The sequence below is a fragment of the Pogona vitticeps genome, chromosome 3 (genome assembly GCF_051106095.1).
Source record: "Pogona vitticeps strain Pit_001003342236 chromosome 3, PviZW2.1, whole genome shotgun sequence".
Taxonomy (NCBI): domain Eukaryota; kingdom Metazoa; phylum Chordata; class Lepidosauria; order Squamata; family Agamidae; genus Pogona; species Pogona vitticeps.
Window position 1 is genome coordinate 45,272,198 of NC_135785.1, and position 26,673 is coordinate 45,298,870.

The 26,673-nt window shown below is 40.6% G+C and overlaps 1 protein-coding gene across 8 annotated transcripts in view; it reads left to right on the forward strand.

Moving 5' to 3' along the window:
* The window catches only part of EPHB1 (EPH receptor B1), a 436,605-nt gene that overhangs the window by 307,121 nt on the left and 102,811 nt on the right, over positions 1–26,673 (forward strand). For all 8 annotated transcript variants that reach the window (XM_078389291.1, XM_020786358.3, XM_078389288.1 and 5 more), the window contains exons 4-5: positions 8,074–8,229; positions 25,514–25,849. In XM_078389291.1, coding sequence (XP_078245417.1) covers positions 8,074–8,229; positions 25,514–25,849 — 492 coding nt within the window. The remainder of the gene's footprint in view (positions 1–8,073; positions 8,230–25,513; positions 25,850–26,673) is intronic.

Here is a 26,673-nt window from a genome sequence, read left to right on the forward strand (position 1 = left end):
AGAGTATGTGAGATGTTTAAGGAGTGATACACAGTTTCTACCATGCAGTGAGTTTCCATGGTTGAGCAGGGATTTGAACCCAGGACTCCTATGTCCTACTCCAGCATTCTATCCACTACATCCTAGGTTCTTAACGTGGGCGATAATGCCCCCCAGGGGGCGATTTCATTTTTCAGGGGGGCGGTAGAACGAAAAGGGGCGGTGTGGGGGCACTGGAGCAGAAGGGGGGCGGTAGGGGGGCGCTGGAACAAGCCAAACCTGTGAAGATGGCTGCAGCCTTTTTACAGTGAGCATGAATATATATTTTCCTCCAATTTTAATTTAGTTTCAGACTTTTTGTCTTGAAATTTTTAGTTCCTGCATTTGTTTTTATGCCCTTTTTATATTTCTTTTTGCGTCTTAAAATTCACTTGCAACTAAATCATTAAATGTTACTTTTTGGGGGGCATTTCATTTTCTTGGAATTTAATTTTGTTTTCAAGGGTCACTGGATTTAAGTGTCTTAAATAAATAAATAAATAAATAAATAAATAAATAAATAAATAAATAAATAAATAAATAAATAAATAAATAAATAAATAAATAAATAAAGATATCACCACGGGGAGGGGGGCGATGATAACTTCCTCAATGGCTCAAGGGGGCGTTTCTTTCAAAAAGGTTAAGAACCACTGCACTACATTGACTCTCATATTCTTGTTATAGAAAGTGAAAGAAACAGATTCTCCAGTCTCAGTATTCACTGAGAAATCCCTGGTTCACATCTTTCCTGAAGCATCAGCTCACTGGGTAACCTTGCTTACATTCTAGACTCAGCTACACTCATACACACATTCATCAGCAATATTTCACTTTGAATACCTGAAGCCCAATCTATCTCTGGACACTAAGCATTACCAGGCCTAGGGGACAACTAATATTCAACTCCAGCTAGAGTTAGGAAAGAAACCAGCCTGAAAACCTGACGAGCTTCTGGCTGTGGACAATGCTGGACTAAATGGACTCCGTATGGAGTAGTTTCCTATGTTCTTATAACACATGGAGGATGGTGTTTGCCTTTCTAACAGTTTAAGGGCTCCATGCCCATGTTCTTACATGTCAGGTTGGGATCCTCTGTGTGAATTCTGGGCAGAGCCTTTCAGATACTGTGAGAGGCCGGCACTTCCATTTGTTGAGCCTCTTGCATTATTAAAAAGGAAGAAACACCAAAATATGGTTACAAAAATTGTGGTATACTCGTATATGAATGTGAGGACCAGTCAAATGGCCCTCCAGATGCCCCCATGGTATGCTCTGGGTTTGGGAAAGAGTAACTGGAATACCTCATGGAGTTATTCTGTCCATATGGCAGTCAGACTTGATTAGCTCTTGCTCTTCAGCTCTGTCTTCTCAGGACAATCTACAAATCATATGCAATACATTTAATGAACTCATAGGAGAAAAGCAGCTTGGGAAATGTTCTCTTCCTGCTGCTTTTCTTTGCTATATGCACTCTCACACATGCATGCGCGCGCACACACGCTTAAATGTTTTTTCATTTTCTACAAAATAAACGATCTTGCTCTACTTCCTTTTCTTTACTTCACTCTTCCTATCCTACTTGCAAACAGAGTAATTATTGGTGCAATCTTAAAAGTAAGCAGTGAATCATAAGATAAACGCATGGTGATACAGAGATGCCTCGACTTACGAACATTCCGACATTTGACCATTTCGAGTTACGACCAGCTCTGGATGCAAAATTTTGTTTTGACTTGTGGCTGGAGCTTTGAGTTACAACCAGAAAAAGGGAGGGAAAAAAGGTGGGGAATTCAAATTGCTAACCGTTGGTGGTGAAGAGGCTGCTGCTTTGTAGCTCTTTCACTTCAGCAGTTAGAGAGTGTGTGATAAGAGGAGGCTTTGGACTGCCTGGTAAAGTAAGGTGCTGCTTTCTACTTTTAAAAAACTGTTCCTGGTGTGTTTTCTAGCGTTGTTGGGTGGTGGGATTATGTTTCTATGCTGTGATGAGTCTTGCAGGGGTATTTTTTTTGTGTGTGTTTTTTCCCCATTTCCAATGGGTCTTGCAGGATTTGCTTGCTTTTTTGGGGGGGGGTTCCCCCATTTCTGATGGGTCTTGTGGGATTTGTTAGCTTTTTGGGTTTTTTCCCCGTTTCCGATGGGTCACTTCAATTCTATGGTCAATTAGTATCCTCCTCAGATGATACATGCGGGAAGAGCATATGGACTACAGAGACAATGCCTTGCCAAAGACTAGCAAATGTTATCATATGGTATTCACCCTCTCATCCTGGCAAGGATGTGCTACTCAGTCCATCATCTCCTTTGGGCCCTCTGTGGAACCTGGCTCTATAGGTAGAACTGGAGGTAGGTAACTGACCACCTCCAGTTCCAGATAGTAAAAAGGGAGGGAGCAGTCCTGATGAAAACACCTTTACTATAACGTCTATCTAGTGTGGAGGTTCTTCAGCACAGCATCATAATCATATGCATGCAGTTGGATATAACACTCTTGAACCCTCCCTGTTGAACAGAAGTTTAATGGCACTAGTTAGGGTGCCCAGATGATACAGTAAATTTAGATGGGTTACATAGTTACAGTTGATGGCGTGCATGTGGATAGTAGAAATACTGTACCTGACTTGTTGAGATACGTTTTGCCAGCCTTCTCCAACCTGATGCCCTCCAGATGCTTTGGATTTCAGCCTCCGTAATGCTCACCAATATGTTGCTCATACGGCTAGAGATTATCAGCTTTATTTCAACATATTTGGAAAGCACAAGATTGGGAAGTCTGATAACCTGCGAACCAGTTCTATGTTTCTAACTGCCCATGATATAGGTGATTCTGGGTTTGCCATCCGTGATGTTTCCAGGTTACTCATTTATTGTGCAATTTTTTTGCCTGAAGCACTGAATTGTGTGTTTATTTTGCAATGGCCTTACCTCACTACTATTTTCCATTAGTAATCCACCCTATTATTCTGCTGCTCATTCCATCTTTTAAAAAAAACATGCAAAACCAATGAGGGAAAAGGAGTATAGCTGTCCTGAACTTTTTGATTGATATCATTAAGGAGACATTTGTCTAGAACAGTGGTTCCCAATCTTGGGTAACCCTGGTGTTCTTGGACTGAAACTCCCAGAAGCCTTCAACACTAGCTGTGCTGGCCAAGTTTCTGGGAGTTGCAGTTCATCTCAGTTACCCAAGATTGGAAACTACTGGTTTAGGAGCATCCTAATTTCTATGATCCTTAATGCATCCCAAAATATACTCAGGCATGTTGAGGAGCAGCTGCAGTTATCTCATATAATTTCTGTTTGTAGCACTCTAAGGGCTATCCTCCTTCTGGCTCATACTTAAAGTCGTTAGACTCCAGATTACCTTTAGATTCTTCTGGTAAACCTTTGGGATAAAGTGTGTATATAAGGATTGATTTATTTCCCCCTTATTCCATTCCATTTACACATAGAGTTCCAGCCTTCTTACCAAAGCAAATAGAAGCTCCTTCTTCTGTTTAACTAATGCTTTGTGGTTAGTTTCCTTCCTTTCTCATCCCTCAAGCTCAGTCTGAACTTTCCTATTTTCTTTCCTACTGAATTACGCATCTAGTTAAAAACGTAGTTCTGAAATCTGTCCTAGAGTTCCCTTAATCCATTGTTTTCCATTTGCATTGTAACTGATACATAGGATACTTAAGGGGAAACCGGAATAGAAGTAATTCAGCTCCAGGCTGTGCATCTTTTTTGTAAGTTGAGGCAAGAAATACTCCATACATCCTCCTTTGTGTATAAGATCACGAACCATGAAGAGCGGCTGATTAATGAATCCTCATGCTTGTAAGGATTAAAGCATTATTATCTCTCTCATTGGAAGGGCTTCCTATTTATGATTTAATTGCTAGCTTCTGGATGAATAAACTCGGAGGTGTCCTAGAAATACTTTCGCCCTGGGTACAGTTTACTAGAAGATAATCAAAAGGCCCTTCAGTTTATTGTCATGAGTGCTGAGGCATTCTAAATGGATGATGAAAACGTATTGAAAAACAACCTGAAACGAGCTACTGGGACAGCTGAGGGCTGGATTTAAGAAGCATTTCTCCACATAATCTCTTGCTTCTTTTTTCTCTCCTGCCGCTATTCCTGTTATTGCACTTACCTGTCATGACAGTGGTTGGGAAGCCTCATAAGCCATCTTTGTTGCTGTCATATGGCTTGGATATTCTGCATGCAAAGTTATATTACTATTCAATGATTATGCAAATCAGACACCTACAGCCAATCAGAGGAAAGAGAACAATGTAAGTGAGAATAAGCGGTATGATTTTCTGTCCTTAATGGTGCACCATCCATCATTATGATTAGATGAGACAATTCCATGTCAAGCTAATGCTTCTTAACTTTGTTTTAGCTTTATAAATTTATTTCAGCTTCTACACTTCCCACCCTCAGACTGCTGCAGAGACAACTAGCTATTATGCAGAGATTTCACACCGGACTCTTGTCAACAGTCCATTTCAGCTCACCCATCTCATTAAAACAAATATCCTGTCTACCTCTGCCCACTGTATATCATTCCACATTAGCGTCTTAGAGATAGAAACCTAGAAACGGCTCTTTCAAACACAAAAGCCCCTGGGCTTGGTTAATTTTTGCCTGCAAAAATATGCTCTTGTGCCAAAAATGCCAATTAAACTGTAAACACCAGTGATGTTTATGATACAGTCAGTTTTATGAGAAGAAGTGGACTGAGGCTAGAGCCAATTTTTGAAGCTACAGGAAATATGGTGGCTGGTCAGCTGTCCAGTTCTTGCCAAACAGCACTGCCCGGATAATATGCCCTGAAACTCCAAACATGTTATTGCTGTTGTTGAAATATATATTTCTTTTTACTTATTGTTCATGCTCTTATTTGAAAAGTTTAGGGCTGATAACATGAATTTTGCATAGATAATATGGAAGCTTGACTCAAAACCCTCCAAATTTAAAGATAAAGGAGAAAAAACAATAAATGAGTGAACACCAGCAGCTAATGATGTTTTCTACAAAGTTGCATCTGTTTGAAGGCATTGACCTGCCCATAATCAGAAATCTTTGTTAGTTTTGTAGTTGGATATGAAACATATATCAACCTTCAAAATATTTTTCTCAGTTTGCCAGAAGCAGAACTTACAGATATGTTGCAAGTGGGTCCCAGAGATGGGTCTGAGTAAGCAATAACTCTTGTTTTCAGTAATATGGAAAAGAAGGTACAAACGTTATCTACTGATCTAATGTACCTCCAAGGGCATCTTGAATGGTGATTTTAGGAAGACAAGTGCAAAATAGGAGTTATTAAGTCCAGTTTGGAAATTTTTACGTGACCAAAATTTTTCAAGATGTTATTTAACTGGTTGTGTTTCAAAGCTGAATATTACGAAGAGGTGGTGCTGTCTGTGGGGACAATTTGAAGGATGCTGCAAATCATACTATGAATGAGATATATGCTGGAGCAAGTATTTAAAGAATGATATTTTGTAGCGCTAGAGCAATTCGCAACCTTGGGTAGCCCAGGTATTCTTTGACTGCAACTCCCAGAAGCCTTCAGCACTATCTGTGCTGGCCAGGGATCTGGGAGTTGCAATCCAAGAACATCCGGGGTCCCAAGGTTGGAAACCACTGTTGTTTTTTGTCAGAGAAAATTATCTGCTTCCTAAGAAATCAAGAGATTGTTTCACCCCATTTCAATGTGGGTGGGATATACTTGCTCCTTAATAGCAGAGAGGGTCACACCAACACTCTAGATGGTTGCACACATGGATCTGCCTTCTATAGAGAGAGAGCTGTAATTATAAAGGTGCTTTTGCTCAATAAATTTATTATTCCTGCCCCAATGTAGTGCTCCCCATCAGTCTCTTGTCTAGTGTCAAAGAGTTACCATAGCTTCACATTCCCAGAATGCCACCAAAAGGAAAGACTGATACATTGAAATATTTTACACTCAGAATAATCTAGAAGGGTCACTATAAATTGGGATTGTCTTGATGGCACATAATGATTAATCAGTGGTTAAAACAATGAGTACATATTTAGTTGTTGTGAAGACTATTCAGTTGCTATGAAGCCATCAGTATTCCACATGCAATCAGGAGGTATGTTAGCCTTGCCCCTTAAATTTGCACTTCCATCACATGGAGACTGTCTCATCTTTGAAAGCTCTTCATATGAACCAGAAGCTGTTTGTTTGTTTGCCTTCAAATAACTTATGTGGAGAGCCTATACAAATAGATCGGGCTCTCCCTCTTTTACATTATGAATGTAATGATGAAGGGGTTCAGGGCTACCACCCTTCCCCCAAGTATGGACCTATTCATAACGACTGAAGTCAGCAATAATCCTCATAATAATGAAGGCCTGTGCTAAACATGTCCATATATGGAAGCTTGCTGCCATTAGTCTTTCACTGCACTTGGAGTGGTTTGCCATTTGGTACTTAGATGTGAGCAACTGCAGCTTACTAGGGGTGAAAAACTAAGTGGTGATTTGCAGAAGGGGTGAGCAGACCTGAACACTTATTGTATATCACCATGCACATCAACAAGTATTGTTTTCTGTAATCTTACTTGCATAATCAAGGAGTAATGTTCTCCATAATATACCCTGTTTTCCCCAAAATAAAACCTAAGCTGAAAATAAGCCCTAGTACAATTTTTCATTGTACTAGGGCTTATTTGACACAACTCCGGGAGGCAGTGGAAGATAGGAAGGCCTGGCGTGCTCTGGTCCATGGGGTCACGAAGAGTCGGACACGACTAAATGATGACAATGATTTTTAAGGATGCCCATAATATAAGCCTGTGACGTCTACCCCATGCCATGTTTGTTTCCCACAAACCACAGGTCCACGCTGGTGACATTCTTTCACTGCCACCAGTGGATTTCTTTTATGCACAATGTAAATTATTTTATTCAAACCCTGGCTGCCAGCAGTTGGAAGTTTTTATTAAAGTTACAGGTGTTCCTTATTTATTTACTCAGAATCGCAATCATTGAAATGTCCTCTTTTGTTTAATTATTTGCAATTTAAGCAGCTTATGTATTTACATGTTACAACTCTCATTTCTAACTTTGACTATCTAACTCTTTCTGCAAATCTCTCTGTCTCATTTCTCTCACTCTCTCTAAGCGATTCTCCCTAACTGACACCTCTGACTAACTCTCAAGACTCTGTCCCCGCCCCTCCTGGCCTCCCATTGGCTCATGCAAATAAGGTTCCGATGTGATTGACAGGAGTGACGTGGGAATCTGCCACAAAGCCCTACCCCCAAAATAAGCCCCAGTTAAGTGAAAGCAAATATAAGCCCTAGTTAAGTGAAACCCCACTCTCCACCATTGTGTGCAGCATTGTGCAGCAACCAGAAGATGATGACATTACTGTATTTGAATAAATGTAGAGTGTTGTACATGAAAATAAATAAATAAAACATCACCTGAAAAAAAGCCCTAATGCATTTTTGGAGCAAAAATTAATATAAGACCCTGTTTTATTTTGGGGAGAACATGGTAGACATGGTAGACAGTGTACCTTAGTGAAGTAGGTTCTGATAGAGATGTGACAGGGCTCCCTGCTCTCTCCTTGACTTGTACAAAAATGAAACTCTTTCCCCTTTTTCTGGTTCCTCCTTTTAAACTTCACTTCCCTGCTTCTGTTGCTTGTACTTCTGTACACCATACATAATGTTACAGGTGCAAAGTGAAAAGCTATAAACTCTGCAGATAATTCATGGTGAAAAGTAAATCTGTGGCTAATCATATCTATTCTGTTTTTCAGCTTGTGTGGCTTAGTATTGTTTCCTGTTACATTTTGTTTCTACAACAATGCTAAATGCTATGTTAGTCTAAGTCTGATTGCAAGGCATTTATGTAAGTGATAGTTCAGCAGTTAGTTCAATAGGTTTATTCTGGTCACAGAGTAATCTTTTTTAAAACTGCACTGATTAAATACAACAAAACAAAATTCAATCACTGTATCTTTCATCCATGTATACAGAGGAAAACTAGACACCTTTTCTTTCTCTCTCTCCTATATTCTTCCAGCTTGCCCAGCGGGGATGTTCAAGGCCAACCAGGGTGCTGGAGTTTGTACACAGTGCCCTGCTAATAGTCGTTCCACCTCAGAAGCAGCTCCCATCTGCACTTGCCGCAATGGTTACTACCGTGCTGAGTTTGATCCATCAGAAGCGCCCTGCACAAGTAAGTGAAAACATTGTCTGACAAAAGGGCACATATGCCTCAGAAATCATCCTGAGAGATTGTTCCATGAAGAACAATTAATAAGGCCTGAAAATGAGTATTCAGTGTTTTACATCTTTGGCTAAAATCCTGTTGCTTAGCATATTAAGTTGTGCTTGAATCAGTGGGGATTTAGTGAGTCAACATCTCCATATGTTCCATTGATTCAATGAGCCTATTCTAGTTGTGACTTACTACATTAAAGTATGTCCCAACTAGAGTAGTCCCATTCCACAATGGAACATATGGATATGTTGATTCCCCAAGTCTCTATTGATTCAGTAGACCTACTCTAGTATGCCTGACTACACTAAGCAACAATATTCTAGCCTTTTTGTGGCACAGCTGGAGTTTAAGAAGTTACTCTTTTAAAATAATTCTAGGGTTATTGGAAGGTTTAAAGGGCAATTTGCTTTAATAACTTGTTTCACTATTTAAAACCTACACAGTTCCTGAAATCCTGTTGCACAGCTCTGCATGCAGGATTGTGATGCGTCAACAGCAGTGGCAAATTGCCACTGATTAAAAAGTTTCCTTGGGCAATTTTGGATACGGGTGATTTTGTCCTATTGTATTTGGGTCATGTGACCACCACGTTTAATAACTGGCGCTTTGCCACTGCTGCTGCTGTCATCCCTGTTTAGCACACAGAGCTGCACAACAGGGTTTTAGCCATTGTGTTACTTGCTTTACTTTTCCCTAACTTTTTACAGTGGACCCTCGACTTACAGACAGCTCGACTTACAGACTTTTCAAGTTACAGACTTCTCTGGCTGCAAAATTTAGATTCGACTTGCAGCCGGAGAATCGACCTACAGACCAGAAAAAAACCAAAATGGAACAAAAATAGAATAAAAGCTGCCAGTTGTGGGATTAATCAGTTTTCAATGCATTGTAGGTCAATGGAGATTCGACCTACAGACGTTTCGACTTACAGCCACCGTTCCAATACGGATTAATTCCTTAAGTAGAGGGTCCACTGTATTATTCTAGGGGGAAGATATAAGATCAATAAGAAATAGAATAAAACTTGAAAAATTCCCATCAAAATACTTTAAGAAGAAACTTCTAAAAGTAATTGGACACCTTACACATTGCATCAGTAGAATAATGTTATATTCATTTGTTACATTGATTTTGAAATGTGATTTCATTATACCCTCATTACAAAGAAAAGGGACTTATAACAAGCAAAAATGCTTTACTCCCAAACTCTGGATATTATCTCAGTCGCTCCATTTTTGCTAAAATGAGCCTAATGGCCAACATTCAGAAATTGTTTGGACTGAAATATTGCACCATCATCCATTATTACATCATTGTTTGTTGTTGTCATGGGGATGCCACAAGACTGTTAGTCTCCAGACCGGTGCATGAACTGGGCATTGTATATGACAACACACAAAAACAAGATATCTAAATCAAGTAATTTATAACCTCCTCCTACAAGAAGGACAAAGCTCAGGAAAATAAATACACTGAAAGAAAAAAAAACATTTTTTTTCTAAGTATAACTAACCCCAAGGAAAAGATTTGTGTTTCTAAGATCCTCATGACAAAATAACATAGGACATAGTTTAACTGCATGTATCTATAACATTGCCAATAGTCAGTGATACATTGATGTGACAGAAGAAGTAGAGACTTTTGAGTCCTCAGGCTAACCACTAGTCATGTTAACGGCAACTGTGTCCTGCGTGTGACACAAAATGAACCAGAGGAGAGAGATCTTTCCATTTGTCACTGCGTTTCACGGGAGTGCACCATCATGCAGAAGTGAAGACAAGTTTCTTTATAAATGCCATAGTAGTAACTCCAATACAGTATTAGAAATCTGTTTCCTGTCCAGGTTTAGGTAGTAGATCTTGTATATCTGTGCAGCTGGACTGTGTCAAAGATTCCAGTTGGATAGATGTGTGAAGGACAGGAGGCTAGTGAGCCATCCTCAGCCAAAGATGTACAGGAGGAGGCATGTGGATGTGTAGAGGGCGTCATTGTAGAAATAGAGGAAGAAGTGAAGGAGGGAAAGGCGGTAGAGGTGTGCTTGGCAGAAGAGAAAGAAGGGGATGAAGGGGAGGAGCAAGATCTGATAGTGTGGGAGGAGGTTATAAAAGAGTGGGGTGACGTGTGGGAATTCAGAGTGGAAACTGACAAGATAGAGAAAGGTACAAAAACATTGTGGTACAAACGGAAGGGAGTGATGAGGCGTCCAGTAAGGTCTGTGACTTACTGAGAGATTTTCCCACTCTAAAGACAGGAGGGGGATTGCTCCCTGATTCGGGCTTGCCTAGAAGTAAAAGAAAGGGGGTGAAACCACTAGAATGGACAGTAGTGGTTTACCCCCGCAATCAAAGTGGAGGGAGGAATCCCAGTTCCTCCTACAGCAATCCACCACCAGAAGGGGACTGGGCGAGACACTCTTGTTTTGGGACAGTATGTGCAGTGAGGAGCACCCCCTTGAGAGGGATAACCGACCGCGAGCGCTTTGGTCCAGCCCCTATGTGAGAAGTGACATTTTCACCCCAGAAGCAAAGATCGTGAGTTATAAGACGATCCCGGAATTAAGCTGTTTCGATCCATTTAATTTTTTTAGTGCAGAAGTTGATGTTAATAAAACTGAGGCAGTTGTCATTCAAAACCGTCTCCGACTCTTATTCCCGCCAAAATGAGGGAACCATCACCGGTTTTAGAACCCGACCACAAGATGAGACATAGGCCATGAATTCTGTGCCAGTTAACCCCCTCCCTGACACATCCTCTTTAACCAAGGGGGGGGGAGGAGCTGGCACTTAAACAATCCTATGATCTGAAATGGGGGCAGACTTTGTCGTCTTTTCAGCTGTTACGTTTATGATTTGGGGGGAATGGGAAAGTGAAAGCTTCACCCCCCCATTCTATCCATGTGCTTTATTGTTATCCTACCTATATTATTTGAAATTTAATGTAAAGTTTAGTTGTGTGGAAACAAATTGGGAGCAAATTTTGCAAAACTGCATTTGTAGTGGACATGTAGTGCTGCTCCAAAGAAAAGGCTGTCTTATTTTTCACCCTGCCATTGCAGCTGCAAACTCAGTTGCTATTTGCCTGTAATGGAGGCGTATTCCAGTGTACTGCTTTCTGCAGTTAGGCTTTTGTAGGTAACCATGCATGTATGTTTATGAGATGTCTAATGTGTGTCTGGAATAAGAAATTAATTTCCATATTTTGCCTGATCACTAGTAGCAGGAAGTGTAGTAGTAAATAAAATCTGTTTTTATTGCCTCTTGTTATATAGCTGATTTACAGTATGCCTCACTAGAGGAGTACTGTATATATAAAAAAGACAATTTGTTGATTTTTATTTCTTCTCGTTAAGACTTAATTTTAAAATGTTCCAATTTGAGGTGCCAGCTGTTCAGTTTCCAAGTTGTTACATGTCATAGGAATAAATAAATTTATTGCAATCTGTGGGTGCTGTGTTTTCTGGCATAACAAAAGTATGTCCTTGTCTTTTCAGTGCATTTCCTGCTAGGTGAAGCTTTTCAGTTGCGCATTCCTGAAGTTCTCAGGTTGACTCAGTGGCCATAATTTCTATTGAAATTCTGTATGTTTCAAGAGCAGGCTCATTACTCTTGGGCAATAATCAATTTCAACAGAGATTTGCATCTATTTGGTGGGAGGGACTTCAGTGGATTTGTATATGTTGCACTAATCTTATGATCAGATGAAACATATGTTTAGGTAAAAGCTCTATGCACCTCTGTCCGGTCAACACATGGAGAAAAGAGCAGGATTATACTCACTGACCCATTCTCCACAGTATTTCCAAACACTGTGAACAAAGTGTTGTGTATTTGTAACACCATGCTTAAGGTATGGGCCGTGTGTATCACTTCTGGCTCCAAATTTGCCCCCCTCCAATTCTAAAAAAAATATTGTTGGGGCTGGAGTAGGCCCATTTGAATCAATGGAACTCACACATAAATTGTCTCATTGAATCCCCACTCGTTCAGTGGGACTACTCTAGTGTGACTTCCTATGTTAAGCATCAGGATTTCAGCCACATTAAAGCTGCTCATCTGACTCAGGAAACTGAATTTTGATTGCCTGAGACTATTTATGGGACCATATGGAACTCAGGGTCTTTAAAAAAAATTAGTGTAGCAGTTTCCTTCACTCCAAAGCTTAGAACAGGGATGACAGAGGGTGGGGGAAGGGATAGGAGTGAAATAAAGGGTGAGATTTTCCACTTTCTTCTGGAAAGATTTTATTTTAGTTGCTTAACTTAAACTTCAGTGGCAATTTAATATCAGGCTAACCATGAAAAAATTGCCCCCCCCCAGCTTAAATGAAACTATATTAGATTTGGAGGCTAATTAACAGTTAAATAAACTATTACCAATTTCCTACAAGCTTTTCTGTCTTCAAAATAGACGGGCTGAACATCTTAGCTTAAATTCAAGTCCATGATTCCACTTGGTTTAGATATTGTATGGCTGCTTGTCAAAAAGGGGTCGGTGATACTGAGAAGATGACTACCATCTTTTTGGTCATGCTTTACCATTGTGCTGACATATGCTGGGCAATGCTCCATCAGTAAATCAAGAGTTGACAAAGAGTAGGAGAATAAGGGTGAGGACGATGACAGTTTGCTGTACAAATCCTGGGGTAAAATCAATTGTTTTTGTTACCTTCCTATGGTTCTAGGATTGACAGCCACAGAGAAGATAAACAGTGTCAGGAACCCTGCTATCAATCACTTTTTCCAACTTTTCTCCAGGGCTTCAAAAAACTAAATTTATTTTGGGATATATTCAAGTGGAACTGTTCCCTATTTGATAGATAATTTGAAGGGGATGAGGGCGAAGGATTTTAAAAGTGTAATGATAAAACACACTCATTTTCTTCCACCAGTTCCAAGCAGGAATCTAAAACCATGGACATTTTTCTATATGTTTAATTTGTAACAAGGGTATGAGGACCCCTGCCCCCCACAACCAACTCTGAACCCAAATAAAGGACATACAGATAAGGGCTGGGCACTCTGCACCTTTTAGAATATATTCCATCTCTGTTCCCAGATCTATAGTATTATGTGTACATTTCCAGATCTCTGTTACAAAGTATGCATCTACATAACTCCCATGATAAGAGAGGGGCATGCAAGTGGCAGTGACCCGGGGCAGACTCAGGTCTCATCGAGTGACCTATCCTCTCAAAGCTCATAGAACATCCATCCTTACATCTGTGAAGATTCTCAGTCATCCAGATGAGGTGATCTGGAAGTTGAGTCATAGCAACTGGACTTCTTTCTTATTAAGTTGAAATGTTTTACTACTCATCCAAGTACAGTGGGGTCTCTACTTAAGAACTTAATCCATATTGGAAGGTGGTTCTCAAGTGGAAAAGTTCTTATGTAGAATCTGCATTTCCCATAGGAATGCATTGAAAACCATTTAATCTGTATCTGCTCTTTTCCGTCCATAGAAACTAATGGGAAGCTGCTATTCCGCCTTCTACCACTAGAGGGGGATTTTTTCTTTTTTTCCCCTTAGGTCAGGGAACAGTGTTAAAAGCACTTCTGACGAAGCTAATTTTGAAGGAATGGACTGAAAACCAATTAATCTGTTCTGGCTGGTTTTTTTTGTTATGTAGAGGTGCGTTCGTACATTGAAGCATTCGTTCCCATAGGAACTAATGCAAAGCTGGTTAATACGTACTCTACCACTAGGGGGAGAACTTTTTTTAACCTAAGATGACCTAAGGTTAAAAAAAGAGCAGAAAAGTTTTTTTTTCCTGTTCTTATCTTGGATTTTTGTTCTCAAGTAGAAGCAAAATTTAGCAAATGGAGCTGTTCTTAAGTGGAATTGTTCTTAAGTAGGTACGTTCTTAAGTAGAGACCCCACTGTAACTTCTTCAGTCAAGGCAATGTCCTAACCTGGAAGGACAATGGAACAGCCTGAGACCCAGAACTGATGGAAGAACCTGATCATTCCTTGCATGGTGGGTGTGTCTGAAAAGCTCTAAATGATTTTTGGTAAACACCACATACCCATGCACTTCAAATCCACAAACACACTAAGGCAGAGACTCATCCACCTAAAAGACCAGACACCAAAACGCAACAGGAGCAATATAGTATATGCGGCTCAGTGCAGTGTTTGGAGCTCTACATAGGAGAAACTAAACAGCCATGAAACAGGAAAATGGCCCAGCACAGGAGGGGCAATGGCACAGGACCACAATCAGCAGTGTTTATTTGAAGGGCAAAGGGCACTCATTTGATGACCAAGATGTATTCATTTTGGACTGAGAAGAAAGGTGGTTTGAGATGGGTTGGGCAGGCCATACATGTGCATATAGAAAATACCTCACTCAACAGGGGTGGAGGCCTTAGACACAATCTGTTTCTTATTTATCATGCCACCCTTTCATCCATCCCCAGAAAGATCAGGACCACATCCACCAGAAAGACCACTGTTAATGGCTGTTAACAACCCATGACAATGGGTGGAGAAGGACTGCAGAAGTGGGATTATCCCTCACCCCCTTTGTCCTTCTAACGAGCTTATTCAGACCAGGGGGAAGTGAAACCAACATGGAGGTTATATCAGGGATCTCCTACCAACTCTTTTCAGACTGAAGAAACTACTTGGATGAGTAGTAAAATGTTTCAACTTAATAAGAAAGAAGTCCAGTTGCTATGACTCAACTTCCAGATAATACTTATCCTTCTACAAAAAAACATACATTCAATCCTAATAGTGTAATAATGGCTGATATTCTGTTGCGTAGCTCTGATATGAAAAAAGAATGTCATCCTCAATGGCAGATTGCCACTGATTCAAAACTTCCTTTTTGATTTCAGCTTGCATACAAGGAATCAAAGTTGCATACACCCCAAAAACTGAAAAAGGAAGTCTTTAAACAGTGGCAATCTGCTGATGACATCATTCCCATTATGCAGGCAGAATCTACCCAACAGGAATTTGGCCATTTTTTTTCAGTAAAGTCTAATAAACTGAGCAAAGTGTGAGAGACGAAAAAAATTGAATATACTGGAATGTGAAATAGCTGTGTATTAGCAGCACATGGGGATCCTTTAATATCAGAAAAACTTTCTCTAATTACTGAGCCATACTTTGGAGATGCTGAATGGAAATCTATCACAAATGGAAGGTATCATTTATTGTTAGATTTATAATCATTGTGCATGATCTGTGTTATGGTTGCTGGGAAATAAAAGCAAGAACAGCTTGGGTGTGGCTGTACTCCCTCTATGTCATAATGTTTCGAATTGAAATGGTGAAGCAAAAGTATGAGTGAATGCAACACATGCAGTGGAGAAACATATAAACCCTATACCCCCTCATGTGAACTAACGTTGCCTTGCCTGCTCTGCAGAATGTAGACTAGAAAGCTATGTTCCAATTCCCAAACCTTTTCCTTGGGGTAGGCAATCTGAGGAAGAAAAACCAAAAGCTCTATGAACATATTTTGTGCATGTTTTCCAAAATATGTCCCCTTTATCAAACCGATATTAGACTGCTGTGCTATCAACTTCCTAGGCCAGGAGTAGGGTTGCAGGTTCCCAGAGCCCTGATTGGTCTTATGGAATTACTGTGCTTAGTGAAATCTTTAGAGAAGGAAGGCTGGGTGAGGAGGAAGTTTGATCCCTGTCCGTGAAGTGAATTTAACGGCTAGGTGCCCACCTTCATTCATTCCCAGCTGACACCAGCAATGCTAATTCAATATGGAAGTATTTTCTATGTGTTTCACTTAGGTCATTTTGAAATTCAAAAGGCGAAGGAGTAAGAGGAATGAGCCGGGAAGAGATCCATTGAGTGCATGCAGTTGTGCCCATTTTGCCACGTAGAAAAAGGCATGGCATGGACTGCAAATGTCACTATTCATGGATTATTTTATTTTACAAGCACACAGACATGTAGATACACATATTCTTTTGCAGTTGTTGTGTAAGATGCCTTCTTGACAGACACTACAAGGGCCTTTTCTCAGGTATTGGCCCTAGAATTTCAGAGAATGGGATGCTGAAGCTGACCTAGCAACCCTAGCTGGGAATATAACTGCCAGATAGCTATAGTGCTTATCTGGCTGCAGTTGGGAATTCAAATCCCACTGTGCCTCCTTGACAGGGGTTGCACTTGATGATCCATAGTGTCTTTTCCAGCTCTGCAGTTCTAGGATGACGATGACAATTTATTGCAGAGTTCTGTACTTCCTGGTTAAATTCTACTAGCTGCACAACAGAAGTGTAGGGATTCACAGAGCCGAATGACTTCAAGTTTCCCAGATTAGTCAATGCCTTTTCTCATTAACTGGCAATTTCTCATTAACAGGAGTCTCACTAAGTCAGTCAGATACATTTATAGTAGAAAGACTAAAACATATCATTACTTACAATTGAATAGAACAAAGAGCAAACTGAAAAATATGACTCTTTTCAGCAACAGACCCCAACAGACTAAATAGATGGGGGGGTGGACTCAGCAGAGAGGAGGGACTCTCTTTGAATTGAGAGTCAGGGAAGAAACAATTGGTTAGTTCTGGATAGACTGATAGACACCCCAGACTAGAAAGGTTCCTCCCACTCACATTTTCTCCAAAACCCCAGCATTATCAGCTGTAATATGAAATATGAAAGGTTCCCAACCTGACAATAGCAGGAACAGATTCCCCAACTCCTTTAGACTCAGTATTTGAAAAATACATTATTATTATTATTATTATTATTATTATTATTATTATTATTATTATTATTATTATTATTATTATTATTATTATTATTATTATTATTATTATTGTTGTTGTTGTTGTTGTTGTTGTTGTTGTTGTTGTTGTTGTTGTTGTTGTTGTTGTTGTTGTTGTTGTTGTTGTTGTTAGGCAGGAAATCACAGCTCACTGACCAGTATCAGATATACAGTATATCTACTCTTTGGATTTTATACTCGGCATTTAAGTCGAGGAAGGCAGGGGAACTATAATGTCTGTTGCTCAAATGTCTGCCACTCACCCTTCAAATAAATTGATAAAAGGCTCAGCCCTGTGATTGATGGCACCACTTACAATAACCCAGACTCAGGTTGAATTACTGAAACTAGGCAAGAAGGTAGTATTGAATATGATCCAGTCATTGAGGTACATAGCCTGCAGTGTTGTATATGCTACAGTTTTCTCCTGCCTATTAGGTAATCTAGCTATGATTTTACAGGAACTTAGGGAGGACAACGGTGGGGACTAGGCAAAGAGTCTGGAAAATAAGGGGGCTGAATATCTTAGCCAATCAGTTAGTTAAAGTATTTATTAGAGTAAGACAAAATCATTCACCCTATTTTTTTAAAATAGGCTAGACCAGTGGTTCTGAACTTTTTTCGAGTGGTGGCCCCCTTCTAAAATAGCCAAGTAAACTGCAACTACCCTCCATGTCTGCGTAAAAAGGACTAGAACACATATAAGGTGACCCGAGATCCCCCAGAAAACACTTGGTGCCCAGGAGGTCATGACCCCCAGGCTGGGAAATGCTGGGCTAGACAAAAGGTGCTATGAATGTCACACCTTCCCTGTCCCACTTCCCCCCCCCCCCGGATTCTGCTTCTGTGTTGGCACCCTCCAGAGGGGGCGAGATGCCAAACCACTGAATATCTAATGGTTGTTGTGGGTTTTTCGGGCTCTTTGGCCGTGTTCTGAAGGTTGTTCTTCCTGACGTTTCGCCAGTCTCTGTGGCCAGCATCTTCAGAGGACTGGAGTAGGAACTCTGTCCAGTCCTCTGAAGATGCCGGCCACAGAGACTGGTGAAACGTTAGGAAGAACAACCTTCAGAACACGGCCAAAGAGCCCAAAAAACCCACAACAACCATTAGATCCCGGCCATGAAAGCTTTCGCGAATACACTGAATATCTGTTGTGATGCTAAACAAACTGGCATGAACGACTGAATCAGTGGTTTGTGCTCATCTCTATTATTGATGGTCTGCTATTGTATTGTTTGGATTTCTTATTGATCATAAACCATCTGGAGTAGTGCCTTGTACTAATCAAACAACATACAAGTATATGAATGAATGAATGAATGAATGAATGAATGAATGAATGAATGAATGAATGAATTTGTTTTCTATAGAGAGAGAAACTAATATGAATACCCCGTTAAAATTGTACTTTGTTTTATTGTATTATGTCCTATATCATAGATTATTATGACAGATGATGGCTTAATTTAGCCTCTCTTTTAGAGGAGCTTCAGGAAGGAGGAGGTGAAGTATGGTAAAAACTGATGTATGAGTATGGCGATGTGGGGCTATATAAAGAACTTGTTTATATTTTGACAGCCTCTGCAGTACTATACACACTATTGGTGCAATGGGATTGAAAGACCTAAGAACATCTGGATTTAGAACAATGCCATTGGAAAACAATTACAATAAAACTGCAACATTCTATGCATTTTCATGCATATGTCTACATGTGTGTGTTATTGTGTCCTACTTATGGTAATAGTTTCTAGGTACAGTATCCCTTTCGTACCTCACATTCAGTACAACACCTTGCAAATGTGTCCACAGCAAAGGCTTAGCAGCTAGATGGCTCGTGGCAAATGCTTTAACTCTGCTGATGGGGGAAAAAATGAAATGGAATTTTCGTTTAAAGGATAGCATTTTTCTAGCAATTTTAACAAAATGCTTTCATCTGCAGTAACCATGGTGACAGATCAGAGAAGCTCTCTCAAAGTGCCTCTCTGAATGTAATTATGAAGAAAAGGGGAGAGAGAAGGGAAGCGGGGCGTTTGGAATGGGGACAGCAACTGAAAAACCCTCAAGGGCTTGAATAGAGGTAGGTTGCGACAGATTCAGCAGAACTGCCTGAGATTCATTTTCTTCTAAGTGAGGTGCTGAAATGCTTGCCTCTTAATTATATCCTGTGATCCCAGCAGACTGGGCAGCACATAATCTCTGCACCAACAGTGTCATCCTCAGTGTCTCCGCATTGTCCTCCCACAAAGCTGTTTCATGGGAGGTACCAACGGTTATGTCTTTTGACCTTAAAATAATGAGGAGGAACTTGTGGTATACCCCTGTGACCAGTTTGCCTAACAGCCTTTCAGCAAAGTCATTTGCATCCATCCCAGCCTATACTGAGAAGCTGGATCTTTGACCAAAGTGTCTATTTGGCTTCTTTGGATGGATAAATTTCAGCATATTCGGCCCGTGGATATGGAGATGTTGCTTGGAGAACTGAAGCCAACCATTTGCTCATTAGATCTATGTCAATTCTGGCTGATTAAAGCTGCCAGAGGGGAACTGGATACATAACTGGTGGAGACTGTAAATATTTCCCTGGAGGGGCATTTTATTCTTGCATTAGTCAAGGAAGAAATGGTGAGACCATTAAAAAAATCAAACAAGTTACTTGACTCTAGTACCTACATAATTATAAAATTGGTCTCAAATATACCATTTCTGATTAACTACAGACTTTTATGGAGCAAACATATTAATTGTGTCATTTCCTGTCCATGTTTACAACCAAATCTAGGATTGCAACAAGCTATGATGCCGCTGGTGGATGACATGTGCTGGGAGCTAGACAGGAAAAGTGCATCCATGCTGGTTCTGCTGAAACTGCTGGTGGTTTTGAGTACTATTAACCATGGCATCTTTGTGGGATGTTTGGCAGGAATAGGGTGGGAGGCATTGAGTTCTCCTGGTTCTGTATGGCTGGAGATTCTTCTAAAAAGAGGATGCTAGGAGAATATGACTTGACCCTTGTTCACTGGCCCATAGCATTTCTTAAAACGTGATCTTGTCTCCCATGCTGTTTAAGTTGCTGGGAAATAGAATCTGGGACTGGGGTTGATAATATGAGTTAAATGTCATGCAAATCTACATTGTGAAATAATGTGTAATGCTTCTTGGTGTACTGCCTGTTTTCATAACTATAAAAACTTTATTGCACAGGATGAGTTGAAAGCCTGATGAATTTTCAGTTTTAGCCACAGGACTTTTAGAGCACGATTTGGGATTTACAGAACTGCAGTTTTGACAGTTCTGAAGTTGGGTTTTGAGAATTTTGATGACAAGTGTACTCCAGCCTGAATTCCATTTTCCAGCTTGGAAAATAGTAGTATTGCTCTGACTGCATAATTATTGCGCTTGTTTAATAGAGCTTGGCCCATTATGCTGTTTGCTTTGCCTGCAGCGTGGCCACAGTGTTGACTCATTCTATTTGTCATTCTGGTAGCCCAGCAATCTTTCTCTATGGCACAACTGCTTGCTCAGAATTCACATTATATATGTGTGCCTTTGATTACTTTTTCCAACAGGACCCACACTGTATTTGCTCTTACTGAATCTCCATTAATTGATTCCTGCCTGGTTTCTTCTGCCTATAAAAACAGGGTCGAATTTAATTCCTATCCTGCAACATGCCTGTAGTCATTCCCAGAATGGTGTTGACTATGAGTTTGATATACATACTCTGAACTCTGGTGTCCAAGTTGCTAATAAATAATAACTGCATAGGGAGTTGACACAGAAGGAGACCTTTGTAGGACCTCACTAAATATCCATCTTTTCAATCTGACGTATTGAACTATGAATAACTCTCTGCTTCTGACATTTTCTGCAAGCCTGTATCTGGTTTTTCAGCATGTAGGCTTCTTTTAACCCTAACAACATGTTTCATGGAATGTTGTCTTTAAAAAAAAAGTACACAGTGTTGTCTCAGCTTTACTTGCCCACAATGATCTGATTTCAGTAGATTGGATTTGGCTTGCAGCAAAGTGTGGGTTTTGTTGTTGTTGTGTTAGATTTCCAGCAGCATAAACATGAAGCTTGAATCAAGAGAGCAGGAGATTAGAGATGGTGGTGTGGTGAGATTGGCAGAGTGTGGAAATGCTACTCGTTTGGACTGTAGTTTCCAGAATCACTAATTGTGGCTAATGGGGGTTGTAATTTAAACAAGCCTAAGCTGACAGGGAGATCCTGGGACCTGAATTGAGACAAGCCTAACACTATGCACTGTCCATAACAGTTTGGTGCACAGCCTGAGGAAGATGGATTGACCTTGCAAAACAGCTGTTTGTTATAGTTTTAAGCGGTCTGGTAAAGGTGTCACCTGTCCTTTGAACCATACTGATTAGAAGACTGGGAAAGTTGTCATCCAAACAAGTCACATGTTCAGGCTTTTGGGAGGGACCACAGTGTAAACAAACCAGATTGCCTTTGCTCACATGATGTTAGAACTCCAGTGGGAGCCACCAGAAGCATGAGAAATGAAAAGCTGCGATAGTTATATGATTCCAGTAGAAAGTCTGCAGTGATAGAAAATGAATATTTAGCGTCACTTGCAATTGTTGGGCCTTGTTGTGAGCTATGTCAAATCTTTTCATTTTGTGTCTCTGATTTGATCTTCAGTGCCTGATAGGATATGTGCCTCAAAATGGTGAGATGTGGCAATTAGAGATGTGGGTAAATCTCATGAATGTCTCAGTTAAAATAAAAACAGCTTGTCTAGGACACCCTGTCAAAGGTTCTGGGACCACCACAGAAGTGAGACACGAAACACTGTTTTGTTGTTGCAATATGGGCAGCTAGTCTCCAGCATTTTTTTACCTTACCTTAAGCTAATCACAGACAGCAAGCAAAGAAATACAAGCTAACTGGCAAAGATGCAGATGGCCCTAATAATTCTGCATTCTCAGTCAGTTGAGCAGCAAAGCAAGAGTTCTTGAGTTGTGTGCACATGTGCAATCACAGAAAAATAGTCTCAAAAATCTTCAAGTACTCTCTGAGACCACTTCACCCTCATGATAACCAATCACCACGAGAAGGATGGGAATGCTTTCTTATTTAATGCACTATAACAAACTCTATCTGATTTATATTTTTAGTGTTGTGTAGCTTAAATGTAGAACCAGAATTAGCTTACCATTTTTTCTGTGTATAATACACCCCTATGTATAAGATTGCCCCCCTTTTTCTAACCTAGAATTGCTTTCTTCGCAAGAAAGTGCTTTCCCCCCTCTACAGTACTTTATTTGGAAGAAAGTGGAAAGGGAAAGAAGGAATCACTTTAATGAATCACTTTGATTATTCCTGCTTTCCCCTCCACTTTCCTCGCAAGAAAGAGCTTTTCCCCTCCACTTTCCTCGCAGAAAGTGGAGGGGGAAAACAGGGATAAAAGCGCTTTGATCCCTCCCCCCTCCTTACTTCAGTGTATTAGACGACCCTATATTTTTAATCTAAATATTTTAAAGAAAAATATCATATACACGGAAAAATACGGTATTTTGAGATGAAGGATGCAGTGCAGTTTACCAGTTTTAATTGTATGTGTGAAACAATGGACTTTTATAAAGACTACAATGGAGTGCTTCCAAGTGGATGTTTCTGAGTACTACTAATCTAAGATATTGTGTGGTTTTTCTACCTTTCTTTTCTTAATGGAATAAGGAGAAGGGAGAAAGGGGGAGAGGAAGAAAAGAAAGAGTGGGGAAACAAAGAAGCTGTTAACTACATGTTATATGGAGCTCCCATAAAATTGGGTGAATCAGACAGGGAACCTATGGTTTGGGGTGAGATAAACTGAATTATTAAAAAAATGAGGGATGTGATGTGATCATCTATATTCCTTTAACTGGTATAACAAAATATTGTTGATTAAAGTGAGGATGTTGGAAGACATTGTACCCCTTCAGGAGGGCAGCCAATAATATTTAAAGTTTGTTTTAAAAAATTAAGACTTGCACAGTGTTTCCTGCTGTTACAGGCAAGTGGTGGCAACAGACCAGGTAGTCTATGGGCCCCAGTGGCCCAGGATGCAGGATGTCTTCATTGGAATGAAGGACCTTTTCTTTGGAATGAAGACATATAGCCCAGTGCTCTGGATCACTCTGTGGGAACACTGCCTGAAGCAAAAACACTGATGCTCCACCACTACTGAGTGGTGGCAGATGGATTAGGCAGTGAAGGCAATGGTACCAGCCTACAGATAGCAACAGCATGCAGTCTGGTGGGTGGAAAAAAACCAAAGCAAAGAGTGCTGCTTATATATTGCCCCATAGTGCTTCAAGCACTCTCTGGGCAGTTTACAAGTTAATTATGCAAGCTACACATTGCCCCCCCCCCCCCGTGAGTTGGGTACTCATTTTACTGTCCTCGGAAGGATAGAAGGCTGAGTCAACCTTGAGCCAGCTACCTGGGATTGAACCCCGGTTCATGAGCACAGTTTTGGCTACAGTACACCAGTTTAATCATTGCACCACAAGGCTCCTCACTGGTAGGGTGCATGATTCCACATCTCTCTTGATCTACTGCCTGACAAACACAATTCACCCTGGTTGACAATGTAAGCTTGGTTCTAAGTCAAGAGTTAAGAGACATCATTACATGTCCACATTACAGCTCAGTGGTTTAGGTATGTGGCTGCAGAGCTAGAGGTTGGGAGTTTGATTCCTCACCATGTCTCCTTGACAAGGGCTGGGATCAATTATCCATTGAGTCCCTTCACATTCTGCAGTTCTAAGATGATGATGACTTCTCTTGCCATCTTGATAAATTCTGCTCCCAATTGTCCTTATTCTTCCCCATCTGTAGCCATTCTGTAATTGTACCATTTCCCCCATTCTCTGCCACCTTCTTATTTTGTTTTCTTTTGACTCCATTTTTCATCCAATTTCGTGCATACAGTATTTGTTGTCAGGGTGGGTGTTGTGGCTTATGAGCCTCATCCTGCTCAGCACTGCCTCTCTGTGTGTGTGTGTGTGTGTGTGTGTGTGTGCGCACACACACACACATGTGCACACACATCTCTCTCTGTGTGCATATGTGCATGCACATGTATCTCAGTGTGTGCACACACACGTGTGTGTGCATAATCACGATTTATATGTATTAAATTGGAAACACTTGGGGAGTATAGAGATATGATCTGGTAGTATAGTGGTCAAAAACACTAGTAAAAAGAACCAAGTACCTCATAGAGTTGAGATGGTTGTTGTGACATGCCCCTTGCATGTCCCCAGATTATTTCACTAACCTGAGGCCCACTACAGGTTCTCTCCTTTACACTGCCATCAGTTGACCTCTGTCAACATCCTTTAATTAGAAAGATTGAGGTCCAAGCTGAGTATAAAGTTGAACAAAACAGGTTTATTGGTCACAGTTCGCTTAAACCGGTTCTTCTCAGACTTTAAAGTATTCATTAGATTAGTAATAGCTTGTTTCACTTTTAACTCTCTTAGCTCTCTATTAGTTCCACACTCTTAACTGCCTACCTTAACTCCTCACTATACCACACTGTCTAACTCCCATATCTTCAATTCAGACTCTCATCTCTGACTCAAACTGGCTGATTAACACACTCCCCAAACTCCTCTTCTCTGCCTCACCCCTCCCGTCTGGTCTCTCTGGCTCCACCTCCCAACAGCTCCCATTGGTACATGCAAATAATCTCCTACATGAGCCAAAGCAGGATGATCGCCACAGTTGTGTTATATAATTTGAGAATCTCTAGTCAGATCTAACAGTCTGAAAACCTTTCGTAAACTGGTAGGACCTGTAAAGCTAAAAAGGAGAAGCGTGACAGCTGCCTTTCACAGAGTAGAACAGATGAATGTTATAACTTGGTAGAAGCACAGTTCAGGAGACAAAATCCCATCTAGGTTAATGTCATGTCAATATAGTGTAGTGGTTAGAGCATTGAATTTGGACCTGGGAGAGCCAAGCTTTTAGTCTCCCGCTGAGCTATGAAATTCATGGTTGACTTTTGGCCATAGTCATTCTCACCCTCATTATCACTGTGAGGATAATGTGGGAAAGAGGAACACCATGATACCATCTTGGGTTCGTTGGAAATAAAAATGGATGTAAATGTTATTAATACATAAGTAATAATTCTGCAAATTCTTGTAGCAAAGACAAACACACCCTATAAGCAAACAGGAAATGTTCAAGAACCAATAGCTGTTGGTGAACCAAACAGTGAATCAAGGCAAGGAAGGAAGGTGCAAATATTCTGAGTCCTACAAACATCATTATCAGCTTAAATAACTGTGGAGAAAATTCCAGATACTGCAGGATGGTACTGGTAACTGAAACAATTGATCCAAGCTGTGCTATAAAAGAAAGCAAAACATTCTTAGAAACATTAGCAGCTAATCTTTTCAGCATCCCATCAAAGGTAGTCATTTGTGTCAAAGCCAGACATTTACTTGCACAACCTTTATGGATAAAATGTTTTTTAACAGGTGTTCCTTCAGGGCCTCGCAATGTGATTTCTATTGTCAATGAGACATCAATTATACTAGAATGGCATCCACCTCGGGAGACAGGAGGCCGCGATGATGTGACCTACAACATTGTGTGCAAGAAGTGCCGGTCAGATCGCCGTAGCTGCTCTCGCTGTGATGACAATGTGGAGTTTGTACCAAGACAACTGGGCCTTACAGAAACCCGGGTCTTCATCAGCAACCTATGGGCCCACACACCATACACTTTCGAGATCCAGGCTGTCAATGGAGTTTCCAACAAAAGCCCGTTCCCTCCACAGCATGTCTCCGTGAACATCACTACCAACCAAGCTGGTAAGTTCCACAGCAGCAACTTTTTCATGCTGGTGTTTGATTTTCTTTGTGTTGCGGAGAAGGAACCTAAAAGTTACATGGTACCGATCACTGTGATGTAAACACACAGGGTTGTATTTCGTTCTTTATTAGAGCTTGTGTATTCCATATGCAAGAAGCAGCATTTGGTAGTTCCCAACTCCTGCATTACAGGTTTTCTCACACAAAAGCACTGTCTGAAGAGGGAGAGCCTGTTCTATATATCTACATGAGCTATGACTCCATTTTGCTTCATGTTCTAGCTCATGTGCAGAGTCTACATAGAGGCTCCTATTGATGGAGGGGGTGGGATTAGCATATTTCCCCTTATCACAAATTGAGTATATACAATTTAATAATGACTAGATGGAACTCATGTTGATTCTGGATTGTTAATGATTTTCAGTCAAGTTCCATAAATATTCACTGATTTTGCCAGTTCTTTCTCTTCCCCCTCTCCCCCTTTCCATGTTGCTGGGAACATACATGTAGTCAATGGACCCACGGTACAACTGGCTTCAGGCTTGAGAACCCCTTTGGCAAACGGCCACAAAGTGCTTTGCGGCAGCATGTCCTATTCCCAGTGAGCGTACTGATAATAATAGTTAGGTGGCAAAGGGCTTCACTATTTCTTGGACCTTTGAGCCATCATTTGTATCACTCCTGTTGCTCTGAGTCATAGGTGTTCTGTGGCACTGTAGGGAATTTCAAATCACGACTAGCTCCAAGGATACACCTGAGGAAAAACATCATCTCCCCAGATGTCAAAATAATGCAGGTTGGAGTAGTGATCCTCTGAGATTCCC